This window comes from Chelonia mydas, chromosome 16, assembly GCF_015237465.2.
Source record: "Chelonia mydas isolate rCheMyd1 chromosome 16, rCheMyd1.pri.v2, whole genome shotgun sequence".
Taxonomy (NCBI): domain Eukaryota; kingdom Metazoa; phylum Chordata; order Testudines; family Cheloniidae; genus Chelonia; species Chelonia mydas.
Genome location: NC_057857.1, coordinates 7,217,581 through 7,242,002, shown reverse-complemented (window position 1 = coordinate 7,242,002; position 24,422 = coordinate 7,217,581). Strand labels below are relative to the sequence as shown.

General features: G+C 42.6%; 1 protein-coding gene across 14 annotated transcripts in view; it reads right to left on the bottom strand.

The window, feature by feature from the left end:
* CACNA1B (calcium voltage-gated channel subunit alpha1 B) overlaps positions 1 to 24,422 on the bottom strand; it is a 466,872-nt gene that overhangs the window by 73,707 nt on the left and 368,743 nt on the right. For 10 of the 14 annotated variants that reach the window (XM_043530418.1, XM_043530423.1, XM_043530432.1 and 7 more), the window contains 9 exons: positions 24,257 to 24,363; positions 20,803 to 20,814; positions 12,799 to 12,895; positions 10,602 to 10,762; positions 8,916 to 9,053; positions 7,759 to 7,960; positions 6,863 to 7,027; positions 5,825 to 5,935; positions 5,600 to 5,683 (listed from right to left, as the gene is read on the bottom strand). In XM_043530418.1, the coding sequence (XP_043386353.1) occupies positions 5,600 to 5,683; positions 5,825 to 5,935; positions 6,863 to 7,027; positions 7,759 to 7,960; positions 8,916 to 9,053; positions 10,602 to 10,762; positions 12,799 to 12,895; positions 20,803 to 20,814; positions 24,257 to 24,363 (1,077 nt within the window). The remainder of the gene's footprint in view (positions 1 to 5,599; positions 5,684 to 5,824; positions 5,936 to 6,862; positions 7,028 to 7,758; positions 7,961 to 8,915; positions 9,054 to 10,601; positions 10,763 to 12,798; positions 12,896 to 20,802; positions 20,815 to 24,256; positions 24,364 to 24,422) is intronic. The other 4 variants (XM_043530421.1, XM_043530422.1, XM_043530427.1 and 1 more) reach the window with 1 other exon arrangement.

Below are 24,422 nucleotides of genomic sequence, written 5' to 3'. Positions count from 1 at the left end.
GAAAATGAGTAATCAGGACAAGCAAAACCAGAAGCTCTGAAAATTTCACTGGAAAAAAAATATTGGATTTTGGTTTTTTCCCCTTTTTTTAACGGTAATTATACAAATTAAAGAAATGCTTCACATCAAAACAGATTTTGAAACCCTAAAGGTAACACAGACAGTGTGGCAGTTATTTGCATTTCATTTTGTAATGCAAATTAGGAGACAGTTCACAAACACTTTTTATTTTCTTTTTTTGTATTTCCAGGCAGAGAAATAGATGTCAGTTTCACATATGCTCACAGCACCTCCTGCGGGCTTACTGCATTCAGAAGGACTGACTTGTCTTTAACTCCACCTAATTTACTTAGGTTATTAAACCAGGGGAAAACTGACATGTGTGTTTTTGCCTAAGGAAATAAAAAAAAATCCACTGCATTCACAAAGTAAATTACATACAAGGTGACTAAGAAATTAAAAAAAAAGCAGTTAATCAACACATTTCTTTTCCTTTTATCTTTACTCTTCAGTGGTACAAAAGTGCTGATGCAGCAAGGCTAGCCAGGTTAGCTGGTTTAGTTGGCTTGGAGAGTGTTTACAGTTGGAAAGTTGAGGGAGATTGGCCAAGCAGGAAACTGGAATCATTGCACCTATTTGCAAGCCAGATCTATCTCTTGCCCATCTCTAGTCACAGTTTGCCAGTGATCTCAGGGTTGGTCCCACAGAGGAGTCCTTCCCCTATGGAGAGTGGGAAGGAATTCACTTTCCATCGTAGGGACCCATGAACAGAAATTGTGCTGAGTTGAGGATGGCCAGGATGTCATCTGGGCAGGGGTCAGCAACAAGTGTCCGTACACAGACACAAGCGTCCGTGGTAAAAATGTTGAGGTCTGTCATAATTTTTCAAAAAATGGAATGACTGAATGACATAACGGCCCCCAGTATCCGTCACTAATTACAGTAATTGTGTCAAGCGTCCGTCGCGCAACATGGTGGTGCCGACCCCTGCATCTGGACTTCTTTGTGCCTATGTTAAAATAACAGTATGTAACTTCAAGCTGATAACTAGTTAGGGCTGAGCACCCATGCAGGCGTTAACTAGTGGTGCCATACAAATGTCCATACTTTTGCTTACATCCTGCTGAGAGTCTTGCCCAGAGGAAGGCCAGGCTATCAACAAAAGGGGCATTTCATCCAATAAGGAAATTTGGATATAGATCTTTGGAAAATGGCCTGAGAACAAAGTCCCTTTCCTTTCTCTGGCTCCTGCAGTTTGTATAACACCACAGCCTTGATCCTAGAAGTGCGTGCATCATACACAAGGGTTGCTATATTCCAGACTATGCATGAATAGAGATGACGTGTGACTTCACGTCAGGCTAAGCACTAGCTGCAGTCTTCTAGGCTGAGTCAAAGTAGTCCCTTTGCCACCCACACTCCTTTACATGCAAGAGCACAAGAGGCAGGAAAGGCCTTGGGCCTGGAGAAAGATTAAACACAACTGAAGAGATACGTCCTGAAGCATGCGCTTCAAATTTCTAATGAGGCATCACACTGCCTGCGCCCCTCTTAAGATTTGTTCCAGCTCCTAGGTGCAGTTATTGGTGTCTGCCCGGCAGTGCTCTCGCTAAAGCAGGGCAAAATTCCCTCGCACTCCTTGTTCTTTACACCATTTTTAACTTGGTAACATTTTCAAAAGAAGCTCAGTGATTAGGAGCCTAAGACCCATTGAAATTTAAAGGGACAAAGCTGCTTAGGCCCAGATCCTCAATGATCCTTACCTAACTCCCGCTGATTTCAATGTTTGCTTAGAAGTGTAAAAGAAAAGAGAGCTTGGATCAATTTCTGTACTGCACTTCCAGGAGATGGAGTATAGCTGGTGCAGCCAAGAAGGAGCGGTACAAAGGCACGCTCCACATGCCCTCCAGATTTTGGGATGTTGCAGGGGCCAAAACAGCCCTTGGTGTAATGCAGGCAGCCCTAGGGCCTGTTCTAAGTTACAGCTACCTGTGTCTGCACCAGGGGAGGTCAGAATGACTATAGTGCTGTGTGCGACAGCCTTGCCCCCCCATGCCTGGGTTTGTGAAATGGGGCCATAGCAGGGGGCTGAATCCCTCCTCTTGGGTTCCACCCTGGGTATCACAGGCTTCTTTGCTGGTGGAGAAGGAGGAAATGTTCTAGTGCAGCCGAGCCCCTGGTGCCAGGTTGCCCAGATTGCACACAGCAGGATGAAACTATAAAAGCACGGTTCTGTTTGTGAATGACACACTGAAAACTAGAATTATTTATTGCTGTTAATGTCCTGTTCTAGATGTCATTTATGGAACGCCATTTCAAAAAAAAAAAAAAAAGTGTCATTAAGCAATGATTTCATGAGATCTGCATGTCAGGGTCACCCTTAAGTGAGTTAAGCTGCTTTCTAACGTCTCTTCAGCCAGCTTTGTGTGGTGCCTCAGAACCGTTAGCCCCCTGATCCTGTCTGAAGTTTACAAAAAGATGTGCTTTGCTTAAAGGATTGTTCACCAGAGGCTACAAAGCTCTTCCATAACGAGGAATAGGTTACTACAGGCAGCGACAAACTGGAGAGAGTTCAGAGGACAGCAACAAAGATGACAGAAACCCACTGAGGACAAGGTTGAGACAAGCGAGCATATTCAGTTGAGAGAAAAGAAGAGTAAAAGGGAGACAAGACAACTGTAGACAAACACTTATAAAGGCATGATTAAAAGAGAGCAGGGATTAAAATAGGTTCATTAGTCAATGGATACGGAACAAGGGGTAATGGGCTGGAGCTGAAACAGGGGAGTTTAGGTTAAACGTTAGGGAAACGTTTTTAAGAACAGTTTTGCAACACATCTTGCAGCCAAGGGAAGCTGCAGAACCAGTGTAGCTGGAAATGTTCAGACACCCCTCTCTGAGGGGGAGCTAGGTACATTTAGTTACTCTTATACCAGGAGCCCCTAAAATGCAACTTGGGAGCATCAATGAAAAGTGTTATGGGTGCTTGAAAGTTTGGCTTTTTTGTATATGACCATCTTCTGATATAACTTACACCATCCTTTAAACCATCCAAGTATTTTACCCTCCATACTTGATGGTTAAACTTGAAAAAACTACAGTACAGTGAAAGAGTAATGCAGGCATGCATATTAAATCATTGGTCATTCCTAGCACGTTGTATTTTCAGAATTACTAAGGGCTTGTCTACATGAATATTTAGCTTGCAGCAAGCTGGAGGGTGTATCTAACCCGCACTAGCCTGCCGTGGACTGTCAGCATGAACCCTGCTGACGTGTATTAACAGTTCGGTATTGTGCATTGATCTCATCCTGTTGCAAACAGAACTAGATCAAAGCGCACTAATGAACTGTTAATGCGTGTCAGCAGGGTCCAAGTGGACAGTTAGCCTAGTGTGGGGCAGGATCCACACCTCAGCTTGCCATGAACTAAACGTTCACATAGACAAGCTCTAGATAAATCTGTTACAATTTGAGTGTGAAATGTAGTATTTGTGCGGAGAGCTGCACGCGTATTTACTCATCTATGTTATGATTACAGGAAGCTCTATATTCCATCTCATTGCCTGCTGAGGGTCAGACTGTGGCTGGCCTCTCCATGGCGATACAGGAGAAGAAAGGTGGGAGCATTGAGCTTTCCCCCCAGCACTTTTCCTGCAGAGCCAGGCAAAATTTCAATCTCTGCACTCTCCTGACAACAGATAGTGCTCCATCCTAGCAATGGCTGGAGTGCAAACTACCCCAAAATTGTGGGAGGGAGAAGTAAGAAGACCGACAGTGGGGTAAACTTTTCCTCCCCAAACAAATCACCACCCCCGCACCAGCCAGTTATGTGAAAGCACAGCTGCTTCCACAGGGTCTGTGCAATGGATACACTGTCCTGGGATATTGCAGCTTTGCACCATGCATCGGTAACAGAGGCACAATTGGCTCAATTCTGTAAATGAGTCCCTGGGACGGGACTTCTTAGAGTAAGGGAGAAAGGTCTGGGCTCTCAGTACACACAGAAATATCTGAAAACAAGTCTCTAGGGGCTAGTTTACACGGCAAATTACGTGTGGCAAGCCAGGGTGTGCATATACAGTGCACCAGTTTCCCGCGCAGTAACATCCTGAGTGGAGACTGCTACAAACCACTGAAAGTCGCAGAGTGTGGTTTGACATACTACAAGTAGAAACCAGGACGTTCAGTGAGCTGGACAGTGTGCACAGGGGATGTTACACTAGCAGGTGTGCTGTAGATTCACAGCCTGGCTTGCTGGGTAGTAACTTGCCACGTAGATAAGCCCTAGGAGATGTACAAGGAAAAGTTCCAGTGATGTACATTTTCAATATGCACAGCTAAAACAACATCAGAATGTGATGAAGACAAGCAGCTAAGGTAAGAATAGTTCATAAACAGGGTTCAAAACCAGGTTCTCGGTATGGGGTCGTTGTTCTTCCTTGCCCTTATGAAAACGTCCTATAGAATTTAATAGAAAGTTGGAAATTTTTAAACTATCCTAAAAAATTCCTTAGCAGTGATGTAATTCTCTTACATTGTACAGCTCAGTTGGTAAGTTCTACAGAAATTATCTCATTCTCTGTAACATTATTTTAATACTAATTTCTATGGAAACCTTTTATGTAGATTTTAAAAAATGAACAATGACCCCAACATGGCTAAACTAAGGTTGCAGACAATGCTACTGTTCTAACCCTCCTCCTTCCTCCCCCCATCTGCTCCTTCCTGGTTTGTCACCTTCATTCTTTTTGTCCAATACAAAACGTAGACTGAAAGCTCGAAAGGACAGAGAACAGCGTCTTTACATAAGAATGGCCATACCGGTTCAGACCAAAGGTCCATCTAGCCCAGTATCCTGTCTTCCAACAGCGACCAATGCCAGGTGCCCCAGAGGGAATGATCAGAACAGGTAATCATCAAGTGATCCATTCCCTGTTACCCATTCCCAGCTTCTGGCAAACAGAGGCTATCGCTGCCCATCCTGGTTAATAGCCATTGATGAACCTATCCTCCATGAACTTACCTAGCTCTTTTTTCATCCCTGTTATAGTCTTGGCCTTCACAACATCCTCTGGCAAAGAGTTCCACAGGTTGACTATGCATTGTGTGAAGAAATACTTCTTTTTGTTTGTTTTAAACCGGCTGCCTATTAATTTCATTTGGTGACCCCTAGCTCTTGTGTTATGAGAAGAAGTAAATAACACTTCCTGATTTCCTCTGAGAAGCTCCTAGCACAGTGTGGGACACTACTAAACAGAAGCAATCATAATAACCCTCTTTGGGTTTCCTCTCCATTAAATTCTATAGGACTTTTCCATGAAGGGGTAAAAAAGGCTCAAGGATGGGATCCTTTCATTAAGTGAGAAAGAGATAGCATTTCCTAGCACAGCTACTAACTTGTAATGGGAGTTTTTAACCAGACAGTGTGTTCAGCCTGGGGAAAAGAACAGCTAATGTGAATGGGCCCCCAAAGCACATCATCTCATGAGGAGCCTCAGAGGCAACTCCAGGAAACATGTTGGTGGGAAGGAGACGTGACGCCTTGGCAGGGCACAGTTCTGTGGGTTAACAAAGTGACTTTAGCAAATTGCACTTACCGCAATCTCGGTTACTAAAATATCAGTAATACTTCCCAATACTGTTACGAAATCAAAGACGTTCCAGGCATCTCGGAAATAATTCTGCAAAATAAAAACAGAAGATAGGAAAATTTAAATCCCTAAATTAAATTTGGGGTTGTTTTTTAATCTCTGTGTCATCTCACAGCATGAACGTTTGATGCGAAGGGAAAGCAGCAGAGGGTAAATGAGAAAGGAACGTACCAGTACACCAAAGGCAATGATCTTCAAAACGCATTCCATTGAAAACATAGACGTAAATACAATATTCAGGCATTTCAACATTTCTTCATATGCGTCTGGAGCACCATAGAACTAAACCAAGAGGGAAGATAGGCTGTTACAGGAAGGCTTTTTATGCTGATGAAACAATGTTCATAATTGACTTGCCTGACTGTAGGACTCTTGATTGATTTAGGGCCAGATTCTGCTTCACTTAAGGCCGGATCCCGGTCTATGCTATAGATCCTTTGTGTCATTCCAAAGTCACAATGGGGTCATGACAATACCTGAATTGGGCAGCTGAACATTCCCCTAGCACTGGAGAATCTTCTGCTGGTGTAGGACCTCCTCACAAGTACCAGGTACATTGGAGGAGTGCTCAGAAGGTTAGAGTGTGCCCCGAATACTGCTGCACCCAAGTGATCTCCAGCAATGTAACAGCCGCTGGGCTCATCTGAGGCAGCTCCAACTTACGCCAGGGATTGCGGGAGATCATACATGCCATACAGACACCTCTGCCTCCCCCTTTTTGGGTGCTGTGGTGAGAGAAGCTCACCCAGACCCAAAGATTCTCCATCTGGTGCAAATCTGAGTAACTCTGTTGACTTGAGTTGTTCTGGATTTCAACCAGTGTAAACGAGAGGTGAATCTGACCCTTAATTAGGAGTGAGAGATTCGTGGGGAACAACACGTTAGTAGAGAACTGAGTCCCAAGTCCTCTATAAACAGGCATAGGGCAGTGCAAGAAGAAGTCATCTGAGCTTTCTGCCTTCGCATCTAAATCATAGGCTGGGGAACTCCATCTTACCATGGTCCACGTCCAGGCAATCCTGTCTTCTTCGGTAAGGACTGCCCAACCAACAGTACTGCGGCCGAACCAGTGACCAGGCAACATCAGAAGCTAATCTAGCTCTTGTCACATCCATCTTACTACAGTGTCTCAAGCACGTTGCTCCTATAGCAAATGCCACATTTTCTAGCCCACATGAAGTCAGGAAGAACTAACAACAGCTCACTAACCTTCATCATCAGCACAATAGTATTGAGTGCAATCATGACCATGATAAAATATTCAAAGGGAGGGGACACCACAAACTTCCACATCTTGTACTGAAAAGACTGCTTGTTTTGAGGCATGTAGCGGGTCAGTGGCCTGGCACTTATGGCGAAGTCTATGCAGGCCCTCTACAAAACAGGAACAAGGGGAAAAAAAATCAAAATCGGCGAGGGTCATCCAGTAGCCAATGTGAAACAGGTTATCTTTGAGAGCACGGGTGAGGTATTTTGGGGAGGGTGGACTGAGTATGTTTATCACATAATGGCTGGGCACAGAACGATCGGCTGTTTGGAGGCTGGCAGGAGGCACTTGGGGGAGGGCGGAGAGCAGCAAGCAGTGGGCAGGCGGACGGCCTCAAGGCCTTGGGCGGGAAGAGGCAGAATGAGGATGAGGCCTCAGGGGAAAGGGCAGAGGGGAGCAGGGCTTCGGGCCGGACCAGGGGTGGAGCACACGCCGAGAGAAATAAAAGTCAGGACCTGTGCAAACACAGAGTGCAAGTACTTAACACCATGCTTATCTGTCGTAGGGAGGGGGGGTCCACAGAGACATGTAATTTTGTTTAGCTGCTCAGGTCACGGTGTAGCGCCTTATTCAGAGATGTGTGGTCTCCATGGGCCACACATCCATGCAAAGGGTTAGGGGGGCGGCAACTTGATTCTTTCAATTTCATATTCAACACATCTTTCACTGTGGTCATTGATCGCACAAAGGTTAGGGCCTCCCTCTGTTAATAACTGCTGTAAAGCCCTTAGTGCTGGTGGTGGTAGCTGTGGGATTTCATTTATAGCAAGGTGGTCTGAGCCAAAAAATGCCAACTCCCAGTGTGCGAGGGGTTGCTGAATTCGTAACACGTGGATACCTCATTTTTTTCGAGACTGCACTCCGACATGACTTTATCGCCTTGCTCCTGGAAGGTGATGATGATTAATGCCACAAATATATTCACAAAGAAGAAGGGGAAGACAACAAAGTACACCACGTAAAAGATGGACATTTCCATTCGATAACCAGGGCTGGGACCCTGCTCCTCATAGGTAGCATCCACCGAATGCTTCAATACACTGTAATCAAATGCAGAGAGAGAAGAAAACAATTAAATTAAGTGCAGGGCAAAGTACCAGTGACAGCTCTAGATTTACTTGATACCAGAGGCTTCCCTGTGGAGATTCTGCCTTACATGCATGGGATTAAACTCATTGCCACTTTTGCAACTGGGAAGGAACTTTCCCGTACGGGCTCAGGGGCATCCTTTCTTTTTGCTCCATTTTGGAATAAGGGATCATTTGTTAGTGTCCCAGCAGCATATTTGCCATGATCAATTTTCTTTGATTGCAAGGAGAGGGGATACTTTGGGGTCTGAATTCTTCCTTTCTTCTTCCATGTGTCACTATGGATGAAACAGCAGCAGTGGAAAGACTGTGAATAATCTGCAATGTACGCTCCCTGGGAATATGTGGGCCACTGAGGTTTTCATTCATTATTTTATTAGGAAGTGGGGCATGGGTGAAAGGGGTTGCCTGCCACATGAAAGAGACTTCCAGGTTGCATTTTTAACTACTATTTCCCATTAAAAGCCAAGCAAAATAAAGTAGTAAGCATAACAGGAACGATAGTTTTGAGCCAAAAAGCCTGGAATGCTTTCTTCATGGGTCACCATGTTCCTTTCTCCCCTGACCTCAAGGTCAGCAGCTTTTGTGAGCCTCTTAATCTATTTCACTCCAAAGAAAGCAGCGCAGATCTGAAGGCTAAGAGTGAGCAGACAATTATTTATCAAAAAGTGCCCAGGAAACACCACTGTGCAACCTCACAGGAATGTGCAGAAAAATACACTCAAGTCCTGCCTAATGCTGCTGATTCGTTTAACATTTGTGCGAGGAAAACCAGACGCCTGGCTGATAACGAATTCCCCATCCACTTTGCACAAGTCGTCGATTGCTCATCTGTCCCTGACAGCTACGAAGAGTTAGCACTGCATCTCAATGGGGTAAATGAACCCGACAAACTTCACGTACTTACGTTGGCCACCCTTCTCCTGTGGAGACCGTGAACAGTGTTAACAGAGCCCAGAGCACATTGTCATAGTGAAACTCATACTTTTTCCACTGCCTGGGCTGTGCCTCCACCTCGCTCTTCTCATAATCCAGATACTGACCCCTAAAAAGAAGAGCAGAGGTTTGAAACAAGTGAGGTGACAAGGCTCCGCAGCAATTTATTAAGGATGATTATTGTTATTATTTGTATTGTAGTAGCATGTGGGAGCCCCAGTCTCAGATCGAGACCCCATTTGTGCTAGGCACGGTACAAACGCAGAACAAAAAGGATGGTTCCTGCCCCGAGATTTTATAATCTAAATAAAAACTAAAAGAGCCGTAGAATTTTAATCTCTACACAAGATGCAGCAGAGACTTGAATCCACAACCTTGGGCATGGGAAGGGAGGACCATATCCGTAGGCCTGCCAGTCACAGTTGAAAATTACTAAGGGCTTGTCCTTGCTACCATGGTAAATCAGCTGCTGCTGAACTGCTGATGCTGCGGCGTCGATTTAGCGCGTCTGGCGAAGACGTGCTACGTCGATGGGAGAGCACTCTCCCATCAACATAATTACTCCACCTCAACGAGAGACGATGTCGACAGGAGAACACTCTCCCGCACACATAGCGTGTGGTAGACACCACTTTAAGTCGATGTAAGTTACGTCTCTCAGGGAGGTGGTTTTTTCACACCCCTAAGCAACGGAACTTGTATCGACTTAATTGTAGTGTAGCCCTAAGACAATGCTTACAATTAAGAGGACTTTGTCAATTACTTAGGCTTGGAATAGTCTGATCCATTGCAAACTGTCGCAATCTAGTGGAGAATATCCTCTGGGTTCTAAATATCTGTTTGAAAACAAATCCACTATTCAGCCAATGAGAAACTGAAAATACAAACCCCAGAAATACTGCTGACATGTGACCTCATAATATATTTGCTCTGCTGCTATAAAGCTAGCAGCCAGTAGAGGAAATATACAGCGAAAGTAACCCTACATATCACTGTTCCAAGCGCTGTCGCTGACATTACTGAAGACATTCCCAGATGATGACAATCATCAAAGAAAGAAGCAAGCAAGGAGGAGCATGCTGGCTTGTGGTGCATAGGAATGACATAAAAACCACTGTTAAATGGGAAAGGACAAATCAGGCTGGAAACAAGGGTCTTCTATCATATTAGTGCCAACAATGGCATTTTAACTTCTTAACTTCTTACTTATTAACTACAATGTTCAAATAATAGTGCTTCAAGAAAAAAAAATCCATTTTAAAAATCCGAAAGGCAGCTAGCCAAATTAGCCACACAGGCCTTGATCCTTCAAACACTTACGCTTGTGCTCTACTTTAAGCACATGATTAGTTTGAAACAAGTCACTGCAACTACTCAGACTTAAAGTTAAGTGTTTGACTTTGCAGGATCGGGGTCTTAGACATTTAAACTATTAAAAATGAAGGGTAAAATTAATGTCTGGTATAACTCTGTTAAAGTAGCATTCTTATTCAATGGAGCCACACTAGAATTAATTGAACCCAGAATGATGCGACTTTAAGTCACATGGAGTTGGGAGAGTTATCACCATCAAGGGAACTCCGGAAGGGATCCAAGATTTCCTTCCTGCAAGCAATCCACAGCTGGCTTCCAGCATCCTCTGTCACCCTGCAAGTACCTGCAGTCCTTTTCTAGCTCCTTGGACTCATCCGTACAGTAGAAGAATTTGCCTTTGAAGAGTTGTACAGCAATGACAGCGAAAATGAACATGAAGAGCATGTAAACAATTAGGATATTGAGGACGTTCTTCAGGGAATTCACCACACAGTCAAAGACAGCCTATAATGGTGGGGTGAAAAACAGGGGAAGAGGTGAAGGGAGAGAGAGAGAGAGAGATCTCAGCATCTAAACAGGAACACATAGAATTTTGGATCAGGTACCTGATTTATACGGTGTCTGTCAGGGAAGGGTTTCTTTAACTTGCACGCCAGATGTTTCAAATGTCTAGTTCTACTAATACCCATTTCCTGCAGTTCCATTCTTTTTCCTTGTTGCAAGAGTTTAAACCATGTGACTGAATTCTGTGATATTGCCAGTAAAAATGGCAAATATAATAACCAGTTGTCTATGTAAATATTAGCCCCAAGCAAATATTTTTACAGCTGGATGAATAACTGTAAAATGTAGATGTGACTAATCTATTCTATGACTGATAGGGAATAGAACTTGTCAAATAAATTACTCATTAAATATTATTTGAACTGTTTGAATGATAAGAAAAATTATTTCATGATAAAATACCAAAATGCTTTGAATAAATAACTTGTAGCAAATAATTCAACCAGTGTTAACTATTAAATAATTTAGTTTGCAAATGTAGCTTGTGAACTGTCTGCAAACACTTTTTGAAAGTATTTGTTATGTGGTATTAGTTGCCAAATCATTTCTGCAAATAGCTGTCGGCTTACAGCATGTTCATGAGTAGTTTGTGGTGATAATTCAGTGTAAGGAATTCCGAGTGGGATTGGTTAGTTCTGCTTGGACACACAAGGCGTACGGTGTTGTTGTTCTGAATGTAATTCTTAGTATCATGTTTCTGGTGCAAGCACAATCTAGAAATTCCAAATTCACTTTCTTCAAATATTCTCTAATAATCCCACAAAACTCTCAGTTTCGGTGACCAGTTACTAGTTTCCAAGGAGCAAAAGAGGTGTGAAGACAAGCAATATGAATTCAATTTCTGATTCATATAAATATTTACTGACACTGTTTAGCAGTAGTCAACCCGGTCTGGCAAATGTAAGTTTGAACATAAAGAATTTGTTTAATAAAAAGCCAGTGTTTCTTTGCGTTCCAGAGCAGAAGAAAATTAACACTGCTGATTTCAAAGGCCACAGAACAACACATTTACATTTCCAATCAACTAGCCTTGGTCTTCTGCACAGGTTTCAGATGAATTTAGCACGTGTGAAAATTAAATTGGCTAAAATTGAAATGATCTGAACCTGAACCATGTGGATTTGCATAAAACAGGCCCCAGACGAAAGCTAAACCTGGTTTTTATTTTGGGTTATGTTTAAAAAAATTCGGCTGATGTGGTTTCACAAAAGCAAAAGTTCTTTATGGTTTTGGCCCGTCTCTAATGGAGAAGATCCGTACTGGTGAGCGCACAAAAACACTGTACAGCCAATAGTTCCTGCATTGAGTCCCTACAGTGCGCATCTGGTTAGTTCTATAACTCTTCCCACCCCACAATTCCAGTGGCGGGCTATTCTTGAACAGTTTTCAATCCATTCTTGAAAAGTGGTAAGTAACCAAGCTCAGGAGGCCAAATTCATTCAACTTGTGACTCGGGATTCCAGACATGAAAGGCTATTGATGCTAACACCCTGCATTACACACTCCTAAATGAAGAGATGAATAGATTAAATTCCTCTTGACTCAGGGGAAGATTTCCACAGACAGAGCTGAGCAAAGCGTGCAGTGTTCATGGCGTACAAGTTGTGCAGTGAAAGTGAATGCTCCAGGAGTTACTTTTTGCACACTACAAAATTTCAAAAAATTGTGTTAAATTTGTAGGTTGTGTTTTGAGTGGGTTTTCCCATCCCCAACCTTCATAAGGGTTATTGGAAAATTGAACGTGGCATTTACTGTGAAACCAAAAGACCTTTTAACATTTGATTAAAATGTGCAAAACTATTAAATGAGCAGGGGAGGTCTTTTTTAATCTAAGTAAAACTGGCAAAAATTAAAATCAATTACAATAAAAGAATAGGTCTATACGTTACCCACTTTGAGTTTACACAAGAAATTTTGCCCACAGCCCAGCCTGCCAGTCCCCAACAAAGAAGAACTGTTTCCTGTTATTCGCCAACCTTTAACTTGGGCAGACGCTTGATAGTCTTCAATGGTCTTAGAACTCGCAGAACTCGCAGTGACTTGATTGTGTTGATGTCTTTGCCTTTGCTTCCTCTGAAAGGGGAATGAAAGAAGAACAGAAGGAAGGAGTTTGGTTCTAGTGGGGCTCATACAAAGGCCTGCAAATACCCAGATTTTTCAGATTTGGAGCCAAATTTTTCCCCTTGGATGCTCACACGGGGAGTTACAGACAAGCATCCGCTTGAGAAGCGTAAAGCGATGTACAGAAGGAAAGCTGAGGGCAGAACTTGGCCCTGAGAAAGTTTAACTGCTTGTGCTCTCCATCCCGGCATCACTTCCCAGCTATTCAAACCGTGTCACCAGGCTCAGAATCCTCCCTTTCCTCTCACCAGTAGGAGGGCAGCAGAGGATGTCTGGTTACAGCAGAGAGGAGAGAAGCCAGAGCACATCAGCATAGCTGCAACTACTGGTGGGAGAAGGGGGGAAAAGTCACATCTGCCATACCCAAAACATTTGTGGCCTGTGTTACCCATGTCACCGCCTCTTCCCATAAAGCCAGACGTTTCCATGAGACAGCTCCCATCCAATTTGTCAGGGAAGCTCTCTTAATGGTCTGGAGATAATGTTTTCCTTAGAACAGGCAGTGAATAGAAGGAACTGGACCTTCCGGTAGGTAGATGGACAGCACGTCCTACCTGGGCAGAATAAGCTTTCCATTTCTGCATTCTGTACAGCCATACTATCGCTCTCAGGTCTCTTTTAGAGGACATGCTACCAAGACCATGCTGAGCCATGTAATATGCAGACATATTACATGCCTGAAACAATAACAGTGTGATTTTTCAGGCCATGCATGCAGAGGTTGGAGGTCACTTCTCTTTTACGAAAACCATATGCAAAAGGTTAATAATTTATACAAACAATACTGTTACTGTTCATTTAGCTACCTTTAAGGGGAAGGGGGAGGTTTGATGGGGAGATAGAGCTCCTTCCCCAATCCACCCCCAAAATAAAAAAGTAGGGCTTTTTCTGAAGAGCTGCAGCTAGGCCTTTTGTCAATCTGCTAGTACAACAATTCAGTTCACCTTCATTTAGTATGGTGTGAGAATGAGATGGAAGACTGTGGATGGAGCTGAACTTGACTACAGGCATGGGTTTAAGGGCTGATCGAGACATAAACTTGCATTGAAATAACAAAAGGCATGAATGAACAGTGCTTTGAGCAGGCTCCCTGGCTCCTCTCCGCTCCCCGCATTCAGCTTCCCTTCCCCAGTGGGAAAGCATGTCAAGAAAAACACAATTAAGCCAACAGACTCAGAACTGCACAGCATGGGCAGTGGCAAGTTCAGACTTCTCCCACACTGCCTCACTGGTAAGTACTTTACACTATTCTGGAGGAACCATATCTAGGGGGAAGAGGACAGCTCAAACTTTATGGCTCACTCAAGCTACTGACCCTGCTGAGAGTGGTGATGGTGAGTTTTGTGACTTGGCTCCATTAGTAAAGAGAAACCAACAAGTCATTTCATATGACCAGCTGAGCAGAAATCAGAGGGTAACAACTTTTGCTCACTACTGAACAGAGTGGATTTGCACCAGCGTCTTAGCGGTGAATATACCCATGTCCTATTTGAAATCTTTTTCTCTACCTAGGGTGACAGTCTGTACCCCTATGTTCACCCTTTCTACAAGGCTATGATAAATCTGGTACAAAGTGTGCCTTGTAAGGTATCATTTGAAAACTCATAATCTGCTGAACATTATTGTCTTGATAAAATGTGTAGCAACAATGTATGTAAATCTATAAAATTCTATTGTATAAGACATGTTCCAAGTTTAGAAAAGCAGGCACAAACCAGTTCCTTAGAGACAAAAGGCAAACTAACACCTCAGCCAGGGGTCAACAAAATCAAATAGACCATCACCTGGTTAAGCAGCCATTCTTTGTCAGGGAAAAAGGTGAGAGTGAGAAATTTACATGTTGGCAACGAATCAGCTGGATGTTCCCATCCCACAGATGTTCTGTCACCTGAACCCCAGCTGGAGAGGATTCTCACAGAAGAGAAATGCCATAAGAAAGGGGAGCAAACACCTCAGATTACCTCTCTCCCTTAATCTCTACGCATGGCATCAACACTTGAAAAGACAAAGGAAGCATTATTGGACTGGGGGAGAGATCCTGACGGGAAGATTCATCTAGTAAGACTGCTACAGCATGTGGTCAGAGAGACTTTTGCTTTGAATTCTCTTAGCTTGTTAAGTTAGGTGTTAGTTTGTGTTTTACCTTTTATTTCTTTGTAACTAATTCTGACTTTTATGCCTCCTTACTTGTAATCACTTAAAATCTTTCTTTTTATAGTAGTTAAACTGATGTTATTGTTTTCTCTAAACCAGTGTGTTTGGATTGAAGTGTTTGGGAACTTCAGCTGGGATAATAAGATTTGTGCACGTCATTTCCTATGAATGAAATGACGGACTTTCTATGAGCCTGTATTGTCCAGGAGGGTGCTGGGCAGCACATCACATACAAGTCTGGGACTGAGAATTTGCTGAGGTAGCGCTGTAATATAATTCATGGCTGGCTGGCTGGCTAGCTATAGCGCTCACACAGTATAGCTGGGGGAGATTTACATGCTGTAGGCTGGGTGTGAGCAGGGCCAGGCGTGGTTGCTTTCACAATGAAGCAGTGTAAAAGGCACCCCAGGTTAGAGAATTGAGGGGATACACATGTTCAGCAGTCCAGATTGTACCCTGGGGAATATCACATCAATCATTTCTGTTCATTTACAGCGCACGGATAAGCAAGAGAGACATAAGGAACATTCAGAATGAAAGCTGAGAGGCTCTTGCCTATATCATCATATCATCTTTACAGGTTAGTCTATAGTGTTGAGTTCCATGACTGGATTGGGAGGGATGGAGGGCGAGGGGATAGGTATGCAGATAGGGAGAGGACAGCTCATCTGAGTTCTTCCACTGCTATTTTAGAACCATTTTAATCAGACACATCTGGAGCTTGATGCTGCTCTAATTCACATTGCTGTAAACCAGAAGTAGCTCCACCAATGGAATTACATTAGCATAAAACTGCAGGTTGGAAGTCCAAACTATGACTGGAAGGGGTTGCCCGCTTCCACTATTAGTCTTACGGGAGGCTGTTCTAGCTATAAATTGATAAAGCCATAATAGATCCTCATGCTCTCTCATGGACTAAGGGATTGAGGAACCTCTTCTGCAATTGAGTCACAGGGGGCTTTATGGGTTTAACTCCAATGCACATGAGGGGAGAAGCACTTGCTTCTGTACAGCCCTCTGCATACAGATGGAAGAGGCAGCTTTGGAAAGTCCCTCTATAGACCAATCTCTTGCCAAGCCACCCAGGCGTTGAATCAATCAAAATATATGGTTTTCAAGTATATCACCATAAATATTTTTGATCTTAATTTGAAATTATACAGCAGCAGTCCAAACCTTTTCTATGGAGCTGCATTAATCAGGAGAATTAATTGTGATTTAATATGTTAATAACTGCTCTGTGACAGTCTCTGATGGAGTCAGGTTTCAGAGTGGTAGCCGTGTGAGTCTGTATCAGCAAAAATAACAAGGAGTCCTTGTGGCACCTTAGAGACTAACAAATTTATTTGGATGGAGTCGTGACCGAAGATGATCTCGGTGAAGCTTGAAAGCTTGTCTCTTCCATCCACAGAAGATGGTGCAATGAAAAGACAATATTACCTCATCCAACTTGTCTCTCCTGATTAGGAGACCTGTGATGACTAATAGGCACTGTCTCCATTATGCAGCTGGTAAAAGATTTAGCCACAGCTGTGCTTAAGCAAGGTCATTGCGAGCATGGTTTCCCTAAGCCGCATAGTTGCTGAAAAAACATGCTAGACTGGACCATGCTATTGACTATCCCCTCTAGGCAGGCTGTTACGCGAGTGTCAAGGGAAAGGAATCCCTGTCTATGTTGGTCAGGGAAGCCACATGAAGGAGAGTGGAAAGCTAAGATGACAAGCCAACCGTTTGGTTTAAGAGATTCTAGGAAATGTTACCATAGGCATCTCAAGGATAGCAGAAAAACTTGACAGGTTTAGTACTGTGTCTGACCGATTTGTAAGCAGTTTTTCCAGAAGGCAGTCACAACGTTTTAGCATTGTGCATGTGGCCCATCAGCTTCTGTTGTTGTCAGAGAATGGTTGACAGAGAATGGTTGCCTGTGTTGTAAAAAATGGCACAGCCAGTGGGAAAACTGGCAGATGCAAAATAAATAGATAAATAGGAGGCCAATGCAGTGCTAGGCTGATTCAACCCATGTAGGGCTAAGCCCTGATCCTGCTTCTGCTGAAGTCAACGGCACAATTCCTTTAGTTCGATGGGAGCAGGAGAAGGTTTTTATTTTGCTTCTTGCAGGATGTCTGAGGACACGGAAATGTAATGTGAGAGGAGGCAGGGATTCGACATACAACTCAGATTGCTGCCAGGAGGGCCTCATTTCTGTGGTTACAGGGATAACAGTGCACTCATTTCTGAAGGAAGCAGAGATTCTGAGGGGCAGATCGACATTAGCAAGGTGCAGCCAAACGCCAGTCAGCTGAGGTCTGCACTGGCGAGTTGCCAGGTGTCTGAGATTCATAACCAGTTTGCAGGAAATGAAGCAAGCAGTAGCCTCTTTTGTCTTCAATACAGAGGGCTGGCCTTCAGAAAAGACATGAAAGCTCATCTGCCGTGGGATAATGCTTTCCTAACCTGGCTTTGTGGGCACTGAAGGAAGGAGTGGCAAATGGGCAGTTGTTCTCCCAGGTCTACTGCAAGGGTCTCTTGGAGGGATTAGAATATAATTCAGTATTATTAGTTGATACATTAACCACTGAAGGCAAAAGTTAAGATCACCAACACCGAAAGGACCTAAATGTGTTTTGAATTTTGAATATGGGTTAATGTTACATTAAGAATTATCAGCCATCTAAAATAAAGGCCGTGATTCCCATTTACACTAAGACCCCTTTATATGGCTCTGGCAGCGTAAAGAGACCTTAAAGTGAGCATGACTGTAATTTACTCTCATTTTAGGCCCCTTTATACTGTCAGGGAAGTGTCTTTAGTGTAAATGAGACTCAGGCCCAAAGGTTTTAAACAGTATTTTTGGATCTCTTTATGTATTTTTACATCACCAGATGCTAGCAAGCAAAGATGATGTTACAGCCAGTGCATGATGGCCATCTCTGCCAGCATAACCAGGAGGAAACTGTTCAAATCCTTCTGCTGAGTTTCCCTCTTCAGGCGTACAAGCACAAAAAAAATACTCACAGGGACTTAACTGCTCATCCTTCTTTTCTATTTGGAAGACAGAGCCCTTAGACAGAAGAGAGAATCAAAAAGAAAAACAACTAATTTCACAGCCCAATTTTGTTTTTTGAACAAACAAAATGAGATTCAAACATTTTGTGAAAAGAGAAGAGCTATTAGGTACCTGTGGGTGTGATCTATACAATGTTAATCTCTGCAAACAAAAATCTGATGCTCTCAGTATATAGAAACAAGAACTGGCTTTTGGCAGCCCACCCACACTACGAAGCACAGAAAACAGATGGATCTGTTTCTACAGGTCTTGATATAGCTGGGAAATAATAAAATACAGGCAATCAGGGAGGGCTTCTCATGGGGTGAACTGTCTCTAAAACAGCACAAAATATGAACTCCGGCAAACTAGAAATCCACTGATGTCTGAGGCCGTGAATCTTGCAGTTACACAGCCATGTTCAGGAGCCCTCTTGGAACAGGCAGAATTTCTTATTACAATGAATAAGGGGCAATGTTTAAAATCTGAAACTGTACTTTGTACAGAGGGAAGCTGTTGGATGGCTGATCTGGGAGAGGGAGGCTTTGTCTGTAGAACAGTGATCACGAACCTCAGGAGGGAGAGATATTACTGCAAACTGGAAATAGAGCAGGCTTCATCTACAACCAATTGATAACCAAATATTAAGTGACTGTGTTCCTGTGGAGGGGTAGAAGATTAACAGACATGGGGCTTAATGAACAAGTATGGTGACACCCCTTTCCCCCCCCCACAAGCATAGCCACCAGTCTTCTTGATGTAGGGGATATACTTCAAAACCATTCTATGATGAGAACGGGAGGCATGCTGAATTTCTAATAAAGGATTTCAAGATTTAAATCTCTTTCTGTGTGTTAGGAGGAGCTCAGTCAATAACAATGAGGGTGGGCTTTTCAAAAGCACCTGAATGAATTAAGGGCATGAGCTCCATTGAAAGTTATGTAGATGCTTTGGAAAAACCCACCCTGATTTCCAGTTAAAAAAATAAGGCTCCTCCTACAGGAGAGGTGGAATTTTAAAGGGTCCAGGACTGTATGCGATGGATCAATGCAAGTGACATCTTGATGAGACATACCCCCTTTTGTCAGCTCCACTAACTAGCTATCTGTACAAGGACAAGAGGGTTTGTTTTTAAAAGGGGGGCTTTTCCAAATTTGATTTGCAAAGTGCCCTAGTACAAGGCTAGAAAACAAACTGAAAGGGTCAGATGTACTACAATTCAGTTAATGGACATACACCAGGATGCATTTCACTGTCCAGTATTCCCTGCCCAAACACACTGTGGGTGTGAGAGAAAGAAGAGGGGGAGTTGATCTTCACTGTACTATGAATTTTGTAGAACAGCAGAGTATGATAGAAAATGGACAGAAAATAGAAACCCAAAAATCTAAAAAAAAAAAAGTCATGAAAAAAAAATAAAAAGGAAAAAGAAACTGGCCTGTGTCTTTGTGTTAGGCCAATACTGGTTGCATCAAGCCAGCTCTGATTGTCCTGTAGTACAGAGTTGCTCATACATTTAAACTATTAAAAATAACAAAAGAGACCTCATAAGTTATTTTTTTTTAAATAAACAAATGATCTGTTAAAAAATTGATAGATCTTTCAAATGGAAGCTTCTTGTTTCTGTTGCTCCTACCAGCAGCTCTGATTTAATGTACACAGGGCTCTTAAAGCCTTATCATCAAATATTCATGGAGGGGTGGAGCCACTGTCTCCTGTGATGGCCTGAAATCCCAAAGGTAGAACGTGAACTCCTCCGCTTAAGAGCAAATGAGGTCACAGTTCTGCCTGAGTGTGATTCTACCCAGGGCCTAACTGATCCAGCTTCTAAAAGGGAAGAAAGAAGAAAGCATCCTACTTCTTGGATTGTATCACAGAACTCCTGTCCCTTTCATTCTGTCTCTTCATCTTTCTCTGCAGAGAGATTGAGGAGAATTCCTGCCCTCTTTTCTTACTCTAGAAAGCCAGAAAAGGAGATGGCACAGTCTGTCTGCTGGCAGAAGGAGCTCTCCGTGGTCCTGAAAAGGCAGCTCCTTTGTCCCACAGACATAACTGAGATCCCCTGGCAAAATGGTTAAAGGTCACTCTTGCAACATCTTTCTTTTGTAGTGCCCTCAAAACTCCACATCACTCAGTTTTCATGAGAGAGAGCTTTCTCTATTGTCAGTTGCATAGAGCCAGAATTCATGCGGGGTTCGATTCTTAAGAACGCAGAAAGTTGTGCATGAAACTTCCATTACCACTAATGGAGTTTGCACGTGCAACCCCCTACATGAGACTAAACCCTGCTACTCTTATGCCGAGTAGTTGTTTATTATTTTTCATGCAAACTTATATCACACATCAAGGCTAGTCCCAATAAGTCACTCCCCCAAATCTTTCACACTGTAGCTGGATACATATAAATTTGCTTATTTCAATCTGTGACTTTTGCTAAACATAGGAACTGCAACCTGGGTTTATTCTTCTGGCTAAAGTAATCAGGGACAAATGAGAGCTGTTAAGAGGAAGGGGATGTCATTGAACAATGGGTAGTGAAGGGACAAAGGAGTCAATGGGTGTAACATGGATCATTTCCACAGGTGAGTGCATATACTCTGACGAGAATACACACAGTTCACAGGCATAACAATGCAGCAAGAGAGCAATAATGCATTACCCCATGAAACTCCTAGAGAGAGATTCCAGCAACAGGAAGACAAAGAAAGAGCACAGAGTCAATGACAAACAGAAACAGAGGTCTATACAGTATACCCAATGTACAAAGAGATATGTGCTCCCTTCCCCCCTCCCCCCAAACTCAATGCTCATAAAATAAATAAGGAAGTAAGTAATAGATTTGATATGTGACATATGCACACACATCCTCGCTGGTGTCGGAGTAATCCTTCTACTGAGAAACAGACAGTATTGCTATACTTCATTGTCACTTTGGGAGGAAATAATTTTCATTGTTCAGCAAATTGTGGTAAATTCATTCACTTTAAACAAGCTGTGCAAAATTCTACACATCTGGGGTAAACTTTTTTTGTTGATGCCCACGGAGTGTATCTCTAATTTTTTCTCCCATTCATAAGCATCATTTGATTGAGCAAGTAGAATTCATGCCTGAGGTTGGCCAATTTTTATCATCAACACAGGGAGATGCTTCAGTTTGAAAGATATTGCTATATAGAAGATATATAATTTTTGTTATTATTAAATCGCTTACAAGCATCTATTTGGGGCCCACCTTGAAAAGAATAAATTGAGTTACAATCTGAAGAACTATAAGCAGGAGAAGGTGGACTGGCGCATAGTATAAAATCTTGCAGCAGTGACTCATATTAACAAGCTGTCACAATATTCCAGGAGACAATGTTTCTGAATGGGCTGGTTTGACTTGGTGTCCACTTGACATGCCCATTTAGCAAAATTTAATACAGATCATCACTATCAAACAGTAGATCAAGAAAATGAATTTGGTGAATTAAATGGGTTTGGCTGAGAGGTAGTCACTGAGCTGTCTTGTTGCAGACTGGAATCAGTAAAGGCTGCAACAGAGAATGTTTACAAGATTATTGTAGGCTCTACCTACATTTGTGCTCTAGCATTTAGTAGCAAAAAAAACCCCTACAGAGGTACAACAAAATCACCCATCTCACTTACCAAATCAAGTTCTTTTCTAGTGATAAACAAAACTCACAAGGTTCAGTCAGCCGGCCTTTGGTTTGGATAAGTACCCAGGAGCCTGAATGTTTATCCAAACTTCATCTGAACTGTCCGAATCCCTTATGTTAACAGAATTGGACTAGCACTCTCTGGAGAACAGGCTCTCCCAAGATTGCTGGTACTTCCTGCACCCAATTAGCCCAGAAATCCTGAAAGTATTGTCTCTCTCATGGGATTTCAGCATTTACAGTCCCAGCTGGAATACGGAAGTATAGAAGCTACAGCAAGAACAGCAGCAGCAAAAATAGAAAATTCTTCCAACTCTTCCAAACTACAAAAAAAGTTGGATTCAGTTCAACTCTGGGGGAAGGCTTTGGATGGTTCTTGTTTTATCCAACCCAGTTTCCCCATCCGTCATTTTTGTCTCCCAAAAGGGTGCATGTTTAAGAGTCCTGCCCCCTTCCCTTTATAATTTTTCCATGAACCTATTCTCAACATTTACTCAAAGCATATGTTACACACATGTCATTCAAGACATGCTGTCATGAAGTACAACCCCAGGATGTACAAATAACATGTAGAGGCTGATATTATACCATTAGATATCAGTGCCAGGGTGAACTACAGAAATGCTGAATACAATGCACTCTCATAAGGAGCAGAAACTATAAATCTTTCATCAGAAACAATTTGTCCAGCAACATAAAAGGCTCTGCAAATCTGCTGATGTTCTACATTACCTTCAGAAACCCATGTTCACCAAAGAGAAGATATTTTAAAGACCAATGATATTATTGGTCTTCAGAACATACAAGTGTTTCTCTGACTGGACAAGCTCACTAGATTCCTCTCCTCCCAACCTCTCCTGGAAGTGTGAATTCTTACTGGAGAGGGAGATCAGGAATTTACAGTAGACCACAGACATGGACATTATTTCCCAGAAAATGACATTTATGTTTAACAATACTTAACACTTCTAGACCATCTTTCATCTGGGGCTCTAATTTTTTTTACAAGCCTTAATTAACTAAGCCTTACTAAATAAAAGCTTGACAGGTATTATTATACCCATTTTTGCAGATCAGGAGACACAGGCATAGAGAGGTTTAGGGTCAGTTTTTCAAAAGTGGCCTCTAATTTTGGTGCCCATCTTTACACAACCAGGGCCTAAATACCAGAGGTATGGAGTGCCTGATTGACCTCAACTGGAGTTAGGAGTTCTCAGCCCTTCTGAACACCAAACCCTCGGTACCTAAAATTGGGTACCCAAAGCAGTGGGCAACCAAAACTAGAATTCATTTTTTAAAATCCGGGCCTCAAACAACTTGCCCATAAGATCACCAAGCTTGTTAGCAGCCAAGTCCAGAACAGAGCACAGACCTCCCAGTTCGCAGTCCCCTTCTCTAAACACTAGTCAACATTGCTAGCTTCATTTAATGGCGGCAAATGATACAGTTTGATCATATTCTGTAATCTAAACATTTCTGGGAAAGTCCTTGTCACCATCATGTTGTTGAAAATAAATCTAGAGGATTAAAGGATCTAATTCTGTGATTTAATACAATTTTCCACTAGCCTACATCCAATACTCTCTCCCTGGAGAAAGAGGGAAAAGATGACTGTCGCATCTTATTGTTTTCACAGTCTCAGTGACTGAGGTCAAATCAACTTAGATTTGGGTTTTGCTTTTTGAAGCATTTGCCATTGAACTAGAACAAAAGATCTAAAATGTAGATTTCATGGACATAACACAGAAGGAATTCAGAAACTACAGAAGAAGAAAAAATTCTGGGCCAGATTCACCAGGATGCTCTGGCAACTTTATGTAGCTCCAGTGATGCGAAACAACCACAATGCTATCTTAACTTTAAGATGAGTTTATGGTGGTTTTGCATTGTCAGAGTTAGGCAAATCAACTACAGAACATCAGTAACTCTGGCCATCTGTTTAGAGATGGTTCTATGTCTGTAACATATAGGGTAGACTTGCACACTTCCATGAAAAGATATACATTATCTGATGAAAAAAATGCACTTTCTGAAATGGTTCAATCTCCTGTGATCATTTTTTTCTCAATCAGAGCAGCTTAAAAATATTCAGAGCTGCCAGAAACTTGCCAATAAGTCACAAACATGGGTCCAGATTCGAGTGAGTGGCAGCTGGGACCAAAACACACCTGGGTGAACTTTCGATGAACTCTAGAACAGCTTGTTAATTGAGGCTGACATTATGGAAAGTTCTTTTCCCCCTAAGTTTTGGGTGAAAGAAAATGAAAATTTCACTTGAAGTTTTAAGTTTGTTCTGACCCAACATTTAAAATAAAAAACTGGTGCTATGAAACCCAGGAACCTGTTGTGAAATGGAACCACAACTACTGAGCTTTAAACGGCTCTAGTTCAGTGTCACGTCCACCCTCCTCTCTCCTTTCCCAGAAATTCAGATTGTAAAGAAAAGTTACTTACGAGAAGGCAAATGCCACCAGGGCCCCACTGACCACAATAAAATCCAAGATGTTCCACAGGTCACGGAAATAGGAGCCAGGATGAAGCAGCAGCCCCAGGTCAATCATCTTCAGAGGAAACAAATTAACATGACACATGTAAAAACACAGGAATCAACTCCAGATGC